The 18,356-nt window shown below is 44.2% G+C and overlaps 1 protein-coding gene across 1 annotated transcript in view; it reads right to left on the bottom strand.

Annotated features, from left to right (window-relative positions):
• The window catches only part of Dnah14 (dynein axonemal heavy chain 14), a 224,119-nt gene that overhangs the window by 18,554 nt on the left and 187,209 nt on the right, over positions 1 to 18,356 (bottom strand). The window contains exons 72-77 of the mRNA XM_076914623.1: positions 15,754 to 15,990; positions 14,212 to 14,297; positions 12,005 to 12,161; positions 10,551 to 10,761; positions 7,047 to 7,149; positions 3,451 to 3,678 (exon numbers count right to left, since the gene is read on the bottom strand). Of these exons, the coding sequence (XP_076770738.1) occupies positions 3,451 to 3,678; positions 7,047 to 7,149; positions 10,551 to 10,761; positions 12,005 to 12,161; positions 14,212 to 14,297; positions 15,754 to 15,990 (1,022 nt within the window). The remainder of the gene's footprint in view (positions 1 to 3,450; positions 3,679 to 7,046; positions 7,150 to 10,550; positions 10,762 to 12,004; positions 12,162 to 14,211; positions 14,298 to 15,753; positions 15,991 to 18,356) is intronic.

The following is an 18,356-nucleotide window of genomic DNA, read 5'->3' as shown; positions in this document are numbered from 1 at the left end:
TCCAGAAGACCTGGGTTTCATTCTCAGCACCCACATGGTGGCCTATAACTGTCTGTAACTCTAGTTTCGGGGGTTCTGATCCACAGGCACAAACATGGGCAATTCATCCTACTCATAAAATTATAATAATAAAAAAGGTTCTGGGGCTATAGCTTAGTGGTAGAAAGAACACTTGCCTAGTATGTGTGAGGCCCTAGGGTCTGAGAAACTGTGAAAATAAAATTTGAAAGCAGCATTGAAACAATAACAAAAATTCATGGTCAACAAAGACCACCAACAATTTGTTAAATATAGTCATAATAAAATATTAAGTCCCCGCAGGGGCAGGGTGACCAAAAATAAAGGCATGCAAGGGCGTGCCCAGACAAGTCCAAACAAGCCCAAGTGAATAATGGGCTATCTGGTGTTTACTTATCTCTCCCTCCCTTTCTGGGAGGTCCAAGGTTCTGCAAGTTCTGCCAGTTCTGCAAATTGCTGATGTTTGAAATATCCAATCATATGTAACCGCGCCAAATTTTCCTGCTCTCCCCAACCCCTACCCATAAGTATCCCAAGTTTCCTGGGTTCTGGGTCGGAACCTCTATCTCCTGCGTGAGATATGTTCCGGCCCGAGGGCCCTCATCATTAAACCTCCTCTGCAATTGCATCAAGAAGGTCTCTCGTGTGTCCTTGGGGTGTGCAGGCCCGGACTTGGGTGAGGGTCCCCTTGCGGGGGTCTTTCAAAACCAGTTGGAAAACTAACCAAGCAAGCAAGCAAGCAAGCAAGCAACCATGACCAGAGAGGAATAAAGTATCAGGGTGTGTGTTTTTCTCCACCAGTGACTGTGCTGTTGTTGACCTATATCCTCTGTAATTATGGTTGCTGCTTTAACAGATGCACAGGGCACTGGATGCCAGGGCACAGAAGGATGCAGAAGGGAAGTGCCTACCCTCATCCTTCCTTATCCCCCAAGGCCTACAACAGCAGGTTCTTGTGTCCTGAAAATGGCCTTGATGTGATCTTGCATACAACAACTTGACTTGATGTGACAAACAGGGATCCCAGGTGCTTCTCCCTCCTCCCTAGCTGCTTCTTCCGCTGTCCCCAGCTCTCTTGGCCTCTTCCGCTGTCTCTTTCTGGCTTCCTGACTCTCACTGTCACAGGCACTACAGGAACACATACTGGCCCTCAGCTGTTTTTGTTCAGTGGCCACAGCTGGTCACGCTTCCACTGTGTAAGTCCTGGTGCTCTCAGCCCTGAAGCCCTGAAACCCTGTAGGCTCTCTGTGGATTCCACATCTGCACATTCAGTTAAGCACCCAATCAAAACAAAGGTGTCTGTACTGAGTGCATGCAGACACTTCCCAGGTCGTTACTGCAAACAAGACATCGCAGTGGTTCACACAGCGCCTGCCCATGATTTAAAGCACATAGGATGCTGCCTATAGAGCGTATGCAAATGCTACACAATTTTATAGTATAAGAGACGTGAACTGTCGGGCCATGGAAGGGTATCTTGGTTCTTGGGTTGTGGGTTCAGCCACGCCCCCAGAACCCAGGCTCCTGACATGAGGTCTAATCTCCATTCAACCTGCACCCTTCAGTCAAGTAGGACACAGGCAGAGGGCTTGAACAGGCTTCAGGCCCTAGAGAGATTTACATACTAATGAGGTACCTGAAGGCCAGAGGGTGGAGCCAAATAAGCATTCCTCCCCAGCCCCTCCCCCCTCTCTCCCTGCTATTTAACTCAGGACTGCCCTGGGTTTTTTGGGGGGTGGGGGTGCATCCAGATCCATCTACATCCGCCATGACATTAAAGCCTGTAAAAACCCATGAACTTCCTCGTGTGTTGGGACCATGCGGTGAGGAACCATGCAGCCGTGGAGAGGCCTTTAGTGAGCAGCCGGGCCTAACTTGCAGCTGGAGGAACCCAGAGCGTTCCCAGCCAACTACCCACAGCGTGCTGTGAGGAACTCTCTGCGGTTCTCCAGCCACTTTCAGCTACAATGAACATCATCAGATGTCACCATCTGGCCGCTAAGGAAATCCAAGACTGTTACTTGCAGTTTTCCATAGTGTATTGTTTGCATTTTGACTGGACTTGGACAAGAACACCCTGTGCTCACATTTCTTGGCAGATCTCCAACATGCAACTGTTGTGCTTTATATCCTTGACCAATCCCAGAAACAATGAGCTCACTATGTGTATGAAGCTTCTTGTGTAGGTAGAAGTGTCTAATGGACACAGAGTGAGGACACTGAAGAATGGAAGACCTGCCTTACCGGGTGGGCTTCACCAATATAGGTAGACTCAAGACTTTTCCTAGAAAACTAAAAAAAAAAAAAGTTCTGACATAGAAATGGATGGGTAATTAAGGATGCAGCATTCCACACCAGAAGCAGAATTGCAAAGAAGATTAACTTAGAGATTTTTTTTAAAGACAGGGTTCTCTGTGTAGCCTTAGCTGTCCTGTATCTCGATCTGACCAGACTAGTCCTGAACTCTAAGATCTGCCTGCCTCTGCCTCCTGAGATCAAAGACATGTACACTACTGCCCAGCAACTTAAAAAAAAGTTTAAGGAGACATTCTTTTATTAGCATCAGAGAAAACATCCTGCCAAAAAGCACAATATAAGGTACTATTAAAAAGATAATAATTTTAAAAAGCCCAGCCACTGGGTGGTGGCGGCGGCACATGTCCTTAATCCCAGCACTTGGGAGGCAGAAGGCAGCAGATCTCTGTGAGTTCAAGGCCAGCCTGGTCTACAAAGCAAGTTCCAGGACAGCATGGAATATATAGAGACCCTGTCTCAAAAAATCAAAAAGGTCAGGCCAGCGGCTTGCTGTTGTCCCTCTTGTTTTGAATAAGAACATCGAGAGATATTTTAATAGCGATTTAGTAATGATTTATGTGTCAGGAGCTAATCAAAATGTTTCTTTTACTTACACTCATTAAGTTGAAACTTTCTCTTGAAAATTTGTATTTTATGTGTATGGTGTTTTGTGGGCCTCAGATCCTCTGGAACTGTAGTTACATGTGGTTGTGAGCCTTCAGGTAGGGGCTGGGAATTGAACACAGGTCTTCTGTTTGGAAGAGCAGCCAGTGCTCTTCACTATTGAGCCATCTCTCCAGGCCCCTGGGTTGTGTCTTATAATGATAACGACCCTGTGGTGCATGTAATGAGGTTTGTCCCCCTCTCACACTGCTTTATTTCACTCTAGACTAGGACCCTGGGGTTGTTTGACTTGTCCAAAGATGGAATCCTTGTATAGCCTCAGTGTTGGGGCTGTGACAGCATTCTGGAAAGCTGACTGTAGAGTCTCTGGAGCATCAGTCTTCATTTCTGAGTCACACAGTATCTTTTCTTCTCACCAGGTAAATGCCTAGCACTATGGAGAGGCAGGCTACCTCAGCTCAGCTTACAGCTCTCTGTCTGTGCTACGGTCTGCCTTCCAGAACCCACACTCACCTCCAGGTCTGAGGAACTGAATCTATAAGGGATATTCCAGCCCAGCGTTCCATATGCTTTCCTTTCATTGAGCACAGCACTGAACAAACAGAGGCTGAAGAGAATTTTTTTCCACCATGGTCCACAATCAGGCTTATTAAATACCTCTTCTGTCACGTCTCCACTCCCGCTATAGCCAAACATTTGAAGTAAATTGCTTTTCAATCCCTGGGGAGGTTCCACAGCAATCTTTAAAAAAAAAAAAAAAAGTGAGCAAAAATGTCAAGTGACTATACTTGGGAACTGGCCCTGTAGAGGGGAATGGGCCCAGAGGGGCCACTCCTTAAGCACTTGGTGACATACATGGCTGATAGCTGTTCCCAAGGACCACTGGGCTATTCGTCTGCCTCTTGAATACCTCTATAACAGGATCACTTCAGATTTTGTTTCATGATCTAATTCATATTTTATTTTTGAGACAAGGTCTCACTACGTAGCCCTGGCTGGCATGAAACTTACTATGTAGACGTGGTTGGCCTTGGGCTCACAGAGCTCTGTCTTGTTCATAATTTATAAAGAGAAACTACAGCACTGCATTGCTGTGACTGTGACCACAAGCATAGTGTTTGGGACAGACAGAACTTCAGAGTTTGTCAGGAGCCATCTAGGAGAGGCTAAGGTTAGCAGGTGACATTCCTGGAGGTGGCTTTTTTGTATGGCTTAGGATGGGTGAGCTCTGAGAGGCAAGGTCCCAAGAGACTTCATCTCAGGATTGCTTCTTGCAGCTGATACGCCTTTTCCTATCAAAGTCTATCAGATGATTCCTGGGCACCAGCCCACCCTACTGGGCAGATTTCCTGCAGATCAACATAAAGATGAACTTTTATGAATTAATGCTGTTTAGATGAATTAATGACTTTATAAAATTCCTGATTTGATTTAAATAATTTTAGGAAGAAGGTTTTAAGAGATAGTTTTGGTTGTTTGCCAAAAAGGTATGATAAAGTTAGAATAGAATGTGCCCCCTCCTCATATAATAGTAAGTAAAGGCTGTGTAATCAGGAATACAGTGAGGTTTCATAAATTGTACTAAGAAGAGAAATAGGCTTGGGACAAATTTGGGATCAAGGAAAAACATTCATCCTAGATCATATGCAAGTATCAAGCCACAGGTGTGCACTCTGATAAAGCAAGGCCATGTGGAACTGTAGCTTTGAACTTACAATGTGCTTACAGACTAAACACTGCTTTGAACTTACTATAGACGTCCTCCTGTAACTCCTTTTATGTACATTTTATCTATGAGATAGTTTTTTTTTTTTTTTTTTTTTTTTTTTTTGAAAAGAACCTTTGTCTAAGAAAATATAAAAAGGCCAGAGGAAAGGAATAAAGTGTGGCACCTGGGGCTCTGCCCCATCTACCCACCAAATGTATATATGCATATGTCTGCTTGTACATACATATGTGTGTAGGTGTATGTATGTAAGTATGCAAGAACACTTGTGGAGTTGACGAGACAGGTTGTGCCCAAACACAATGAGTGTGTGTGTGTCTGTACATATTGCCTATGTAAGATTTTCTTTCTTTTCTTCACTTTTGTTCCTGGCTCCCAAGTGAGAGGCTCCTGGGCAAGAGAAAAAGGAACTCTAACAATAGCTCCTTTACTTAACTCCCGGATGCTAAACAGCATGTGGTAACCAGCACTTACTTATTAGAGCACAGAACAGTCAGAAAGAGTTAAGTTTTGCCATCAGCCTCTGTTCCCTGGAACAGTAAGAGTTACAAGGCCACAGATCTTCAGTCTCTGGCCTGTGTCCAACTCTGTGTTTCACCTCAGCTCACTCTCCAGCCTCCAGCCGAGCAGGCGCCCTGGCAGAGTTTGTCAGTGCGGTACATCAGTGGTGGCTAGGCTATAGTTAAGGGAGCATGCACAGGGAGCCAAACCACAGGAAGCAGGGCACTGACCGAGCCAGCAGACATAGGCAGGCATCACTCATACTAGAAGGGAGAGTCGTGATTTTGTGTGACTGAATTCTGATTGCCTCGGGGGACCCAGGTGCCTGCTGATTCCTTCGATGGAGTAGCTGAAATGACTAACTGTGAGGGTTTTATGAGTGTGTGGCTGCTAGGGGGTCTTGGTACCTGTGTGTGTACAACAACACACACACATATATAAGCTGAGAATTGAAACATTGGCAAATAGAGTGTCTCGTGCAGTTGTTATAGTGCACAGTACATAAACACTGTGTGGCTGTGCGGACGTGTTATATGGATGGGTGTGCGCATGAACATGCCACTTCTATGTTCAGGATCAGACTCATTACTTATGTGTGGCTCACGTCAGTTTCTCAGTTCCTTTGTGTGTTTCTATGTTTCTCAAGGAGAATGCAGTGTGAGGCACATGCGCCTGTGTGTGAGACGGGTCTCTAAGATGTCACCAGGGCACGTAGAGCTAGATGCCTGCCATGGTAGTTCCTCCTCCCCTCCAGAGTTACAGAAAAAGAGAGACTTTTGCTTTGAAATGTAAGTGCATCGTTTTTTGAGCAGAAGGAAGTTCTCTAACCATTGTTTTCTTTTGAGACAGGTTTGGAATTCTCTATGTAGATGTAGAGTAAGTTGGTCTCTAATTTATAGAGATCGACTTCCTGCCTTGTCTCAGGAGTGCTAGGATTTAAAGGCACCACCGTGCCCAGCTTTATGGATAGACTCTTAAAGTGGGATTAGAGCAACAGGCAGAATCAAAGTAAGTGTCCCTTGAAATAAAGTGCCCTTTGTGTCCCTCTTTGTCACTACTGCCTCCCTACTTCTACTCCCAGCCAAAGAGAGAGGCCACTTGAGGTCATAGTCAGCCAGACCTTGGGAAGTAAATGGCACTGTAAGCTGCAGGCTGAAAGGCTCATGTTTCTCTGTCTGCTCCAGGGCAGGACTGTGGGATGTGGTTCTGGGTAAAAGTACACAGAAGAGGTGGTAGAATTAGGGAGCAGTGTCTCAGGAAGGTGTTTCCTAGGAATTAGTCTGGCCAGGCATGGTCTACATATGATATTTTACCTGTGTCTTCATCAGTTTTTCTGCTGTTTTAAATCTATCTTTAGGCCAACTGGGCCCTTAACAAGATTGACCAAGTCTTCATAGTGGGATATCAGAAGTCAGACATAATCCACAATTAAGGTTATTTCAGCAAATAATGTTTGCTTCCTGCTAGAATTTTCCAGAGAGTTAACAAACCATAAAATGGTCAAGAGGACTAGAAGTAAGAAAATGGCACATAGTTAGCTGTAATGGCTCTACCAATACTCAGGAAGCTGAGGTGGGGGATCCTTTACTCTCAGGAGTTCAAGGCCAGTCTGGGCAACACAGCAAGAGAGAAAGGAAAAAAGCTATATAGACATTTGCATTGTGGTTTACAATGGGAAGCAGAGCATCCTCTCTGAGAGGCGAGAGTCAGAGCTGGGAGTTGGAAGCAGGTCTCTGTTCTGTGGTAGCTCTTCCCCACATAGCCAAGGCTGACAATGAATACAGCATGAGTTCTTGTCTTGTCTCACAGTAATGAATGCCAGGGCCTTATTAACAAGCAGGGCATGACAGGCAACACTGAAATCCTGCCAGTTTGTTCTTACCTTCACACTCTTCTGAAGAATAGTAATTGGGAAAAATTCATATGCTCTTGAGCTTAGCCAAAGCCTAAAGTCAGGATCTAGCACTGTATCTGGATTACTAAACCTGCAAAATAAAAAAATGTAAATATTAAAAAAGAATGTGTGGTATTGTCTTAGAGACAGAGCATTTTAAAATTTCTGTGACCTTACTTTAATGCCAAAGATATGTCTCATTACAAGAGCTTTGATGATGCACAAAGAATTGTATAGGATTCATCATTTTCTATTTTTCCCCCTTTAAGAAAAAAAAATCATAAACTCATTACAGTAACTTAAGGAAATCTTATAAAACATGACCCAAAGTGAAAGCTAGGTGTGGCAGCACACACCTCCACTTGGGAGGGAAGCTGGGGACATGAGTTCAGGGTTAGCCTTGTCTACATAGTCATCACAAAGCCAGAATGGGGACAGGGAGAGTTCCACCGGACAACCCTAGGGCAACTGAACAGCAGAGTAAAAGACAATAGGACCTGCTTAATCAAAGGAATACAATGAGACAACATTCACATTGATATGAATATATTAACTAATCGATAGACAGAGAAGAAATACTTTTTGTTTGGTAGCCAGTCATTACTGTGATTCTTTTTCTGTGTAATGTGCTGGAGATCGAAGCACAATAGTAAAGGTGAGTGGTTAGAAAGCCATTATTTAGCGAAGTAGGTAGGAATGATTCAATCGCAAGTTATCAAGGGATGCTAAAATTATTGGGGATAGTTTAATATATAAAAACGGTCTGAGAGTTTCTATAAGTGTCACTGTAGTCACGTAATCAAAGTTGGCATCCGTGGGAACAACGCAGAGTGGACTGGTAAGCCACACTGCAAAGGCCTAGCATATCTGCCACGTTCCTGAAGACAAGCTCAAGGTGAGAGCTCTTGAGAATATCCAGGTTTTGATACTGTGGCATGACTTTGTTATCTATGAAGTTCATGCTCAAGATTGAGTTAGTTACTGAAAACATGGCCAAACCAACCAACCAACCAACCAACCAAATAAACAAAACCCCAAATCCACCATAATATTTCAGGTAAGTTTACTGTCTTGTGTCAGCATTCAGATGATCCTGGATGTGTGTATCCTGTGGACTGCAGGATACCCACCACAAACCTGGCTGTGCCATCAGAGACAGGAAGACAAAGACAAACTGAAAATCTCCACCATTTTAGGGGAGACTAAAGAGACAGACAACCACATGCAGCAGAAACCAGTTTTGGAATCTAGACAGAAAGTTCTTATTTACCACAAAAGATACCTTGAGAGAGCAGCAGGCTAACCGGGACCAAGTGCTGCCGAGTGGATGAGCAAGCACAGCAAGGCACTGAGGGGACAAGTGACATGTCTGCTGTTAACTTTCAAACAGACAACTCAGAGAAGAAAATGCATACGTAAATGTAGGAAGAGTGGTGAGCTAATCATACGAGTGAGAACTAGAAGAGAAGGTGAAAGGAGTCATGATGTCCAGGCAGAGGCCCTGGCCACCAAGCCTGATGACCTGAATTTGATCCCCAGCACTCACATGCTGGAAGTAGGGAATTTTAAAAAGTTGTCTTCTGTCTGGCATGTGTACATTGTGGCATGCTTATGTACACACACACACACACACACACACACACACACTTTCTAGAATAAGCCAAAATAATAAAAGCAAATCCACCATTGAAATACAAACAGAAATGAGAACACCCTGAATAACCTGTAATTCCACTTATCGTGACTCTCTTCTTACTCTTAAATAAAAATATCACAGCGTACCCATAATTTCTAGCTTTGTATTTTTCCTTCTTAGCAACATACCACAAACGTATTTATTTAGTTCCTAAATCTAGAAATACTCATTTAAAATTTCTATTTTTTGAGAATTTCTTACAATACAGTTTGACTACATTATTTCTGTTTTTCCAACTTTTCCCAGATCCTCCCTGTTGGGAGCCGACTTTTAGCAGAAAGCGGCTAGATTATCTTTGCAGCCATCTGGAACCATATACCCTGATAAGAGATTTGGTTTTCAATAGCCTACAACAGCTGAAGCACACTCTGATATCCCACATATTTTGTGTTGTCCACGCTATAGACGCCTGTAAGGCTTACGTCATATCAACACGTGGTATCCATGCGCCTACAAGGCACGTGGCAAAAGCGTATAAATACCTCAGAATTCCCTTCAATAAAAGAGACTTGAGACAAGAGACTTGAGACTGAAAAAAACAAAAAACAAACAAACAAACAAAAAAAACTAGGGACATGAGACAATAAAAGAGACTTGAGAAAAGAGACTTGAGACTTGATCAGACTTTGTCTTGTCTCCATTCTTCGAGTCTCTTCCCCTTTATCCTCTCTCTCTCTCTCTCTCTCTCTCTCTCTCTCTCTCTCTCTCTCGCTAGACCCTGACCCTCGGACCGGAGCGGCAGCTTGGGCCAAGACACAGTGGCCGCCAAGCGTGGAGCGGAGCAGGCTGCAACATTTTGGCCCACAAAGCCGGGCAGTACGGGCCGCGACACTCCCCATTTCCCCAAGCTAAATTCTTTCCTCGACTCTCAAAACAAACAAACAAACAAACAAACAAACACGGAAAAAGGAAAAAGAAAAAGAAAAAGAAAACCAAACCAAACCCAGCACGGTTGGGCAACTACTCCAGAGAATGTTGCTCTCACTGCAGTTCTCCCTGCAGTTTATGGTTACGGTGCTCTGAAACCCTACAGTGTTCACCTGGCCATGCTAAGCCCAGTGCCTACCATGAAGTGGCAAAGAGAACATGCTTGCAAGCATCTTAAATGAACAGTGCACGACATGGCACAATTAACTATGTCTTCTCCCAAAGACGGCATCTAGGAATGCCATATAACTAAGCAATCCACTTACATACTCAAAGCTAAGAAAGACAAGGCGGGACTTAACAACCTTGCTCTGCACTACTGGCCCCACAGGTGAGGCAGACAGTAAAAGACGGGAGGAAAAAGCTGTAGAACGTAACTGGCTAAAACATATCTAATTTCACACATTAGCAAGAAGGCTGAGCCTATGGAAACCAAGAGCGCCGGTGCCGTGGGGATACAGCTTCCGGGTGACGGCAGCTGAAAGCTGGGGTATAGCTTCCTTGTGACGGCCGCTGAGGAAGGTGGGAGCAGCTTAAAGATAGGCCATTCAGGAAACATTGCTGAGAGCTGGACGTGAGGTCCTGTGCTTTGCTGCTTGCAGTCATGTAAAATATTAAAAGCCACGTCATCGATCTGTACACGGGTAACGCTAAATAAGATGAGAAATACAATCTGAGCAGGCATTTAAGAGGAAGAAAAGCAAAGCCAGTGGCTCTTCAGCAGCTTTTCAAGGTGGCTGTGTGTTCTCTAGTGGCCCAGTTCACTGCCTCAGCACTGCCTCACACGCATTGCTCTTTGCAGTGTGATTTCACAGTGTGGATGGTGAATCTGCTGAATCTGCTCTTAGACCGACAAACACGGAACTTACCAGTCTACGATGGCAATGAGTCTTGGCATGAAGGACGCTGCGAGGTGACAGTTCTGGAGGAAGACCCACTGATGCTTTTTTCCTACTGCCTTAAAAATGAGTTCCTCTGCTTTGGCTGCCTGGTCTCGGCCCAGAGAAATCATGGTCACCTGCGGTGTCTTTCCTTTGACCTCTTGTGCAAATCTCAGGAGAAGATTGTTGAGGTCAATCCCTGCACAACAATATGGAGAGCTACATAAAGCTCACTTAATTAACCTCTACAAATGCAGTCTTGCACTTGCTGGGGGCTGGTGAGAGGAGGGGTCATCTCCTCATTGGAGGAGAATCTCTCATTGGAGGAGAATCGCTCAGATTTTGAAATTAAAGCCCACAGTTCAAAGTTTGTCTCTGCTGCTTGTTGACCTGTAATGCAAGTTTCCCAGTGTCTGGGAATGGTAGCAGCTCATGAGTGGAGGGACTAGTGGCTGTTTGTCACGCCGGTATCTGCTTGTCCCTTCATCCTCTGCTGATGCACACCACAAATGCTCACAATACCTGCTAACACAGCTACAACATCATGATTTTTAAAAAGCCATCTTGAAACTAGATGTCAGCATGCAAACTGTGTGCACAGGTTTGGGCAGCGAAAGTGTCTTAGGAGAAGTGTAAAAGCCTTAGCTAGCTCCTAAGAGAGGAGTGTATCTCCTGTTGTTGAGTGGGGGTGGGGGACGTTTCCAGTGAGCAGATGGCATCTTCACAGGTGCAGCACGATGAGGTGAGGAAGCCTATTTGCAGTGTGTGAAGACCTGAAGAAAATGGAAGGAAGGCTGTCTGAAGGCCTGCAGAGCAGAGGCACTGCAACTGCGGTGGGAGTTAGAGGGACACACAACCTTTTCCCCATAGTCACCCCCTGCTTCTTTTAGAACAGGAACCAGAAAACCAGTTCATTGTGAGCCAAGTACAGTGAGCATGGTGTGGGAACAGACTGAACGACCCTAATAAACACGGTGTACCACAGACGGAAAGATCGCTGTGAATGGAAACGGTTAAAATATTTAAGGGGTGATCCTAACTTTCAGACGAATACCATGTGCTTGAAGATATTTTCTACAAGAGAATTAGCTCTAATACATTTTGTAATCTTGATTTTTATGTTTTTAGAAAGACTTATCCTTAATATAGTTTAAAGCTTAAATCCCTTTTCAGATATGCTAGGAAGACATGAAGCTTTAAACACAGAGGAACTGGGCACAGTGCTTACTTCTCCACACCCCCTTTTTGTGGGGAGGGGGTGCTGTTTTTCCAGGCAGGGTCATGTGTCATTGGCTAGCCTAAAAAACCTCAAAGATGGGGATGACTTTGAACTTAGGATCTTTTTGTTCCCACTTTGTGAGTGCTGGGATTATCAGAGGGAGCAGGAGCCCTCAGTCTATGAACTGCATGCTCGGTAGCTTCCCTCTCCAGTGATGGCTCACCATAGGAGTGGGTGAGGATCAGTGGTGTTTGAGCAGTAGATTCGCTGAATGACTCTTTCAGATTAACTGTAGTATTGGGGATATATTCACTTCCCATTTTTTCAGTGATAAATTTTTTTATTGAATTTTCTAAACGGTCTGGCCGAAGGATTTTAATCTGAAAAAGAAAAGGAAAGACACGGTAAGATCCACTCAGGAGGCTATCCCCAGAGGTAAAAATGAAATCAGAGCTCTAGCAGAGTTTCCAGGTATGCTGTTGGGGAGGGGGGTCTTCTGACCACTGGTGGGTGTTCTCAACCCTACCACTTCACTCCCATCCCCAGCTACCTTGTGGCCCCTACACAGCTAGCTCTTCCATTTTCTGCTGTTCTTGTCTAGAGCAAGAAGAACTCATATTGTTTGGAGTTGGAAGACCCAAGATAACCCAACTGGAAGACATATAATCCTTCCATTCATAAGACAAAAGCCAATGGCCCATTCCATAAGTTTAAGTGAGACAGAGAGCTGTGGACATGTGAGCCATGTTGGGCACACATGTAGTGAGCGCAGAATTTCCCAGTGAAGACTGCCTCATACACAAACCACTTATGTGACATTTTTTACAGTATGATCATGAAATATGTTCTGAGCAAGTTTGGTGTCTCTGCAAGAGAGGCAAATCTGAATCTGAGACTGAGAATGGACTAGGCAGAACCATGGGAAGTTGCTATTTTCCAAAGCAAAATGTTGTCAAGTAATGGAAAATTTGTGTTTAATGTAGTACATATACTTTGAAAAATGCATGTTGTAAGAAAATAAGGAATCTGGGCTCTCACAGCAGACTCCCATAGAGTTAACGAGGCGGTGATCTGGTCAGTCAGTGTCTTTAGTCTCTGTTCTGTTTCTGTGAAAAGACCCCATGACCAAGGCAACTCTTATAAAAACAAATCCTTTAATTGGGGTCTTGCTTGCTTATATTTTGAGAAGCTTAATCCACTATGTCAGAAAGCATGTGGCAGGCAAGCATGGTGTTGGAGAAGTCGCTGAGAGCTACACCTTGATCAATAAGCAGAGATGGAAGGAGAAAGGGAGGGAGGGAGAGAGGAGGGAGAGAGGGAAAGAGGGAAAGAGGGAGGGAGGGAGGGAGGGAGGGAAGGAGGGAGGGAGGGAAGGAGGGAGGGAGGGGGGACTGGCATGGACTTTCCTCCAACTAGGCCTTGCCCAGTCTAATAGGGTCACACCTCTAACCCTTCTCAAGCAGTGCCACTCCCTGATGACTAAGCATTTCGACGGACTAGCCTATGGGAGACTTTCTTATTCAAACCACCACCAAATGATCAGGTTGGTCTGACAGCTTCCTTGCTCAGAACTCAGGCTCTGAAGTGGGATCCTGAGCCATTGCCACTGACAAGCCTCTTCTGTCTTTAAATGACCTTTTGGGCATTTGGGTGAGTTTTAATCTCAAAGACTTTGTTTTTGAGGGGTAGGAGGGAGAGGAAGACAGAAGAAAGAACATTATAGTGAATTAGATTTCATTCTCTCTTTTTCTAAATTAATTTTCACAAGGAACCAAAGATACCCATGGGGATGTTCTGGATGCACCTATCTGTTCATCATCGTCTTTCCCCCTTGTGATGGCTATTCTTGGTTGTCAACTTGACTACATTTGGAATAAGCTAAAACCCCAAAGTGAGACACATCTGGGAGGAGGATTTTTGTTTAGTTTGAGGTGGGAAGACCCATGTTTTATCTGGGTCACATCTTCTGCTGGCGGCCTAAATAAAGAACATGGAAGAAGAAAGCCCTCTCCCCCACCCCTTAAGTGCCACGTTGGTAACTATGATTTAGCTGTGAGTCACCTATATGCTCCTGGACATTAACCCCAGGAATCAGACACATTACCAGTCAAAACCAGATTGGGCAGCTGCTGCCGTCTTCCTAAAGGACTGGTTCTGTTCCTGTAATTACAACATGGAGGAGGGCAGAAAGTAAGTGCTGTAGTGGGGGTGGGGTGGGTCTTAAAAGAACAGGGAGACAACGGTGGGTGGCAGCAGCGGGCAACTCCGGTCACGGTCAGCACACAACAGAACGTTAGGGTTGTGCCCTCCCGCACTAAGGCTCATTACACTTTAGTTTCCAGAAGTCAAGTATATTTTGTTTATACATCAATTTTGAGGGTTTAAACTACCAATAAACTTATCTTACTCTTTTGACTTAGCATATCTTACCAAGATTAGCCTTTGAAATTGAGTGAGTTTTTCCCAAGGAAAAGTTATAGGGTTACACATTTCATCGTTTTCATCCAGAAATTCAGCTAGATGTCATCAAGACAAAGAGAATGAAATTAGCATCAGGACAGTTGTGCTGCTACAATACATTACAATACAAATTTACACTATAAAGTCACGGAAAGACACACGGAGGACTAAATAAATAGTGTTATTCCTTGGACCTGGGGCATCACTAACCACCCTTCATCAGGAAGTAAGTGGTGTGGTGGAGATGTGATAGGAGGGACTAGGGAGGCTCAGGATGTAACCATGGGATACAGAAGCTGTAGGAGGATGTGGAGCAAAAGCCACAGTCCGTCCTCGGCACTGATTCAAGTGTCAGTGTCAGTGTACATAAGACATTTCTACTCACAGTGCCTAAAACAGACTGGGAAATGAAAACCCACAGAGGGTCAAACAAGATTGCAACAAGTTTGAAAACTTAAATGTTACATTTGCAGAGGTTTGTCACATGGACTCTCTTTGCCTTGGTGATAGTCTTGCTTTCCAAGCGGGATGCTTCCCGGCCTTGCTTCCAGCCACAGCTGTGTCCTGTGTGCTCTGCTTCCCTGGCATTTCCCCAACATCTAACTTTATGTACAACTTGGATGATATAAAAACATCGTTTGAATGTACTAATATTCTGTTTTGTTTTTTTTTTTTGTTTTTTTTTTAAATAGTCCCTTGTTATTGTGTAAGTTCAGTCATGAGTGAGTAAACCTGGAGTTCTTTGCAAAATAAAAAGTTGGGGTTGGGGCTATCACAGGGAAAGGGAGCGAGAAAACAGAGGACAGTGTTCAAAGGAGAAAGCACAGTAGGAACCATGACAAACGGCGGCCACTAAAGACCCACTTCCTGTCAGCTCTTCCCTGGGCTTACTGAGTATCCTTTTTTTCCTTTTCGTGACCTGGGGACTGAACCCAGGTACCTTGCTACATTGGGCAGATGCTCTCCTACTGGGCTGTGTGTTCATCTCCTGTGTAACTTTTAGAACGCATGTCTGTCTGCTCCTCAAAATGAGGAATCCATGAAGGCTTCCTCAAATGCAAGGTTCAGAACCACCCAGTGTGCTGTAATGATATACTGGCATATTTAATGTTTTCAGAGGTCAGAAGTCCCACCTGCTTCTCACCCAAACAGCGAAATTTGTAAAAATCCCTTGCTAAGGAAATTGTGAGGCTTGCCCAAGACGCAAACGTGTCGTGCCGAACACAGTAAATTCCTTGCTTCCATTTGGTGGGATCTATCTTTTCGGTTTGTTTGTTTGCTTGTTTGTTTGTCTGAGACAGTTTTTCCCTGTGTAGCCTTGGCTGCCCTGGAACTTACTCTGTTGACCAAGCTGGCCTCAAATTCAGAGATGCGCCTGCCTCTGCCTCCCAAGTGCTGGGATTAGAGGTGTGCACCACCACACAAGGCTCATGATCTATCTTTACATACTGAAAACCTGCACATGCATGCACACGTTTGGTAAGGTTAGGTTAAAGAGCTAAGGGTCCCTACCCTCCTTTGCCGCTCTGGGATTTTTACGAGGTGAAGTCACATCTGTGAAGAAAGGCCTGCTTATTAGAGAGTACACAGTCTTAGAGTCCCTGAAGGCATTCCACTGCTGCTCATTTGACAGGAGTGACTTGCACAGAAGGGAGAAGGGCTCCATTTGGTTGCTGATGTACTGGCATTGCCTCCACCTCAGGTCTGGCACCCACTGGAGATGCTCCTTTCTCCGTATTTCAAATATACCTAACAGAGAAGGGAAATCAATCACAGGAGAGAGAAACCCTGCACCTTCTAGTGACTCATTACAGAGAAGATAATTATAGGTATTTGTTGTTGAGCAAAGAGCCCCTTCATATCCAAGTATCAACTAGAGGGCTGGGGATGCAGCTCGATGGCGGGACGCTTGCTCAGCATGCATGAGGCCACGAGTTCTGTCTCCAGCACCGTGATAAACAGACACATTAACTGGATAGGTCTTGTTATGGAGAAGTGACAGCACTGGCCATTTTAACCCTTTCAGCACAGAGCTCAGTATTGCATACTTCTGTTCTATAGTCACACACAACTCCCCTCTTGTCCCCTCCTCCAGGTTCTGGTGGCTAACAGTCTATTCTGTTTATGTAAACTGCCGTCCTCAGACACCTCATAGAGTGGTGTTTGTATTTTTGTGACTGTCTTACTTCATTCAACAAATATCATTGAGGCTCAGTAAAACTCTTGCATTAATGTCAAACTTCCCTTATCTCTCCATCCACTGGCAGACACGTGGCTGCACACTCACGTCTGCTATCATAAATGTGCTGCTATGAATGTCTTCCAGACTTGTCCACGATCCTTTGGATATATATACCCAGAGTGGAATTGTTGAGTTAACTGATTTTTCTGTCTTTAATGTTTTGGGGGAATGTCATTCTATTCTTCATATTCACAATTCCATCAGGAGTACATAAAGGTTAGAGGCAGGTGCCACAGCCAGTGCCACAGCCAGTGCCCCTCACAGGCACACGTGTGGAGGGTGGTCCTCAGCCAGCAGCTGTGTTTGGGATGTTTAGGTGGGTCTAACAGTGAAAATCTACTTCTGCTTCTGGTTCTAGCCCAGGCTTGCTGCTTCCTGATCCACTGGGTGTAAATGAGCTGTACCAGAAATCCCCTGCCCTCATCCTCAGACTGACACCCTCTGAAAGTGCAACACCCTTGGAAGTATGAACCTAAATACTTCCTCTTTCCTGAAATTATTTCTTTTAGGTGTTTTGTACTAACACCAATAACATAGACCCTTTTCTTTGTTAGAGAGAGAGAGAGACAGAGAGAGAGAGAGAGAGAGAGAGAGAGAGAGAGAGGATGAGAGAGGATGTGTGTGTGTATGTGTGTATGTGGTGTGTATGTGTGGTGTGTATGTGTGTGTATGTGTGTGTGTATACCACTGGCTGGCCAATGAGCTTGGCTAAAAGCACACATAACTGTGCCTGGCTTTTGAATGTGGGTGCTGAGAGTCTGAACTTAGTCACTCATATTTGCACAGAAGGTACTTTGCCAACTGAGCCTTTGTCTTCCTCTGCTGGAACTTTTATAGCTTCAAGCCTCACATTTAAATCTCTAGTCCTTTAGACTTAATGCTTGTGTTTGGTATAAATAAAGGTTCAGCTTCAGTCTTTGATATATGCTCATTCAGTTTTCCCAGTAATTGAATGCAAATATATGAGAGTTAACTTCTGGGCTCTTCATTCTATGGCATTGACTTCTTTTTTTTTTTAAGATTTATTTTTATTTTAAAATATTTTACTTTAAATTATTTAAAATTTAATTGTAAACATATGTATATATGTGATGTCTGTGTGGGAGAACGTGCAGGAGAGTGCAGTTGCCTTCAGAGGCCAGAAGAGGGCATCAGATCTCTTGAGCTGGAGTTACAGGTGGTTGTGAACTGCCCAGTGTGGGTGCTGGGAACCAAACCTGGGCCCTCTTTAAGAGCGCTGTTAACCATTGAGCTCTTTCCAGCCTTTTATTTATCTGTTTTTATGTGAACCTAGTCTAGTTATTCAATGGTAAAGCAGCTTTAAATGAGAAAGTAGGAGACATTCACTTTGGTGCTCTTTTAAAAAACATTACTTGAGGTAGAATTTTTTTTTTCTGATCTGAGATCTTTTCTTTTTTTAAACATTTATTTTTAGTTTGTAAATCATTGGTACATTGTGTCTGCCTATATGAGGGTATGTGTATGTGTGTGCAGATGCAGATGCTGGCAGGCATTGGATCGTCATGGAACTGAAGTTATACGCAGTTGTGATCTGCCTGATGTAGGTACTAGGGACCAAACTTGAGTCTTTTGTAAGAGAAGTATACGCTCTTGTTGTTGAGACATGACTCCATTCTTGGGATCTATTGTTATATATTTACATCATATGTTTCCCTCGCAGCATTGATTTTGCTACACCACAGAGCTTAAGAGCTTCAGTCATGATGGGCAGTGGTAACATACATCTTTAATTCCAGCACTTGGACTGATCGCTGGGTTCTGAATTTGATGCCAGCCTGGTCTACAGAATGAGTTCCAAGACAGCTAAATCTAAATCTTGAAAAACAAAACAAAACAAATAAAAAGAAAAGAA

Source organism: Arvicanthis niloticus, chromosome 16 (assembly GCF_011762505.2).
Source record: "Arvicanthis niloticus isolate mArvNil1 chromosome 16, mArvNil1.pat.X, whole genome shotgun sequence".
NCBI lineage: Eukaryota > Metazoa > Chordata > Mammalia > Rodentia > Muridae > Arvicanthis > Arvicanthis niloticus.
This window is presented reverse-complemented; position numbering and strand designations above follow the sequence as displayed.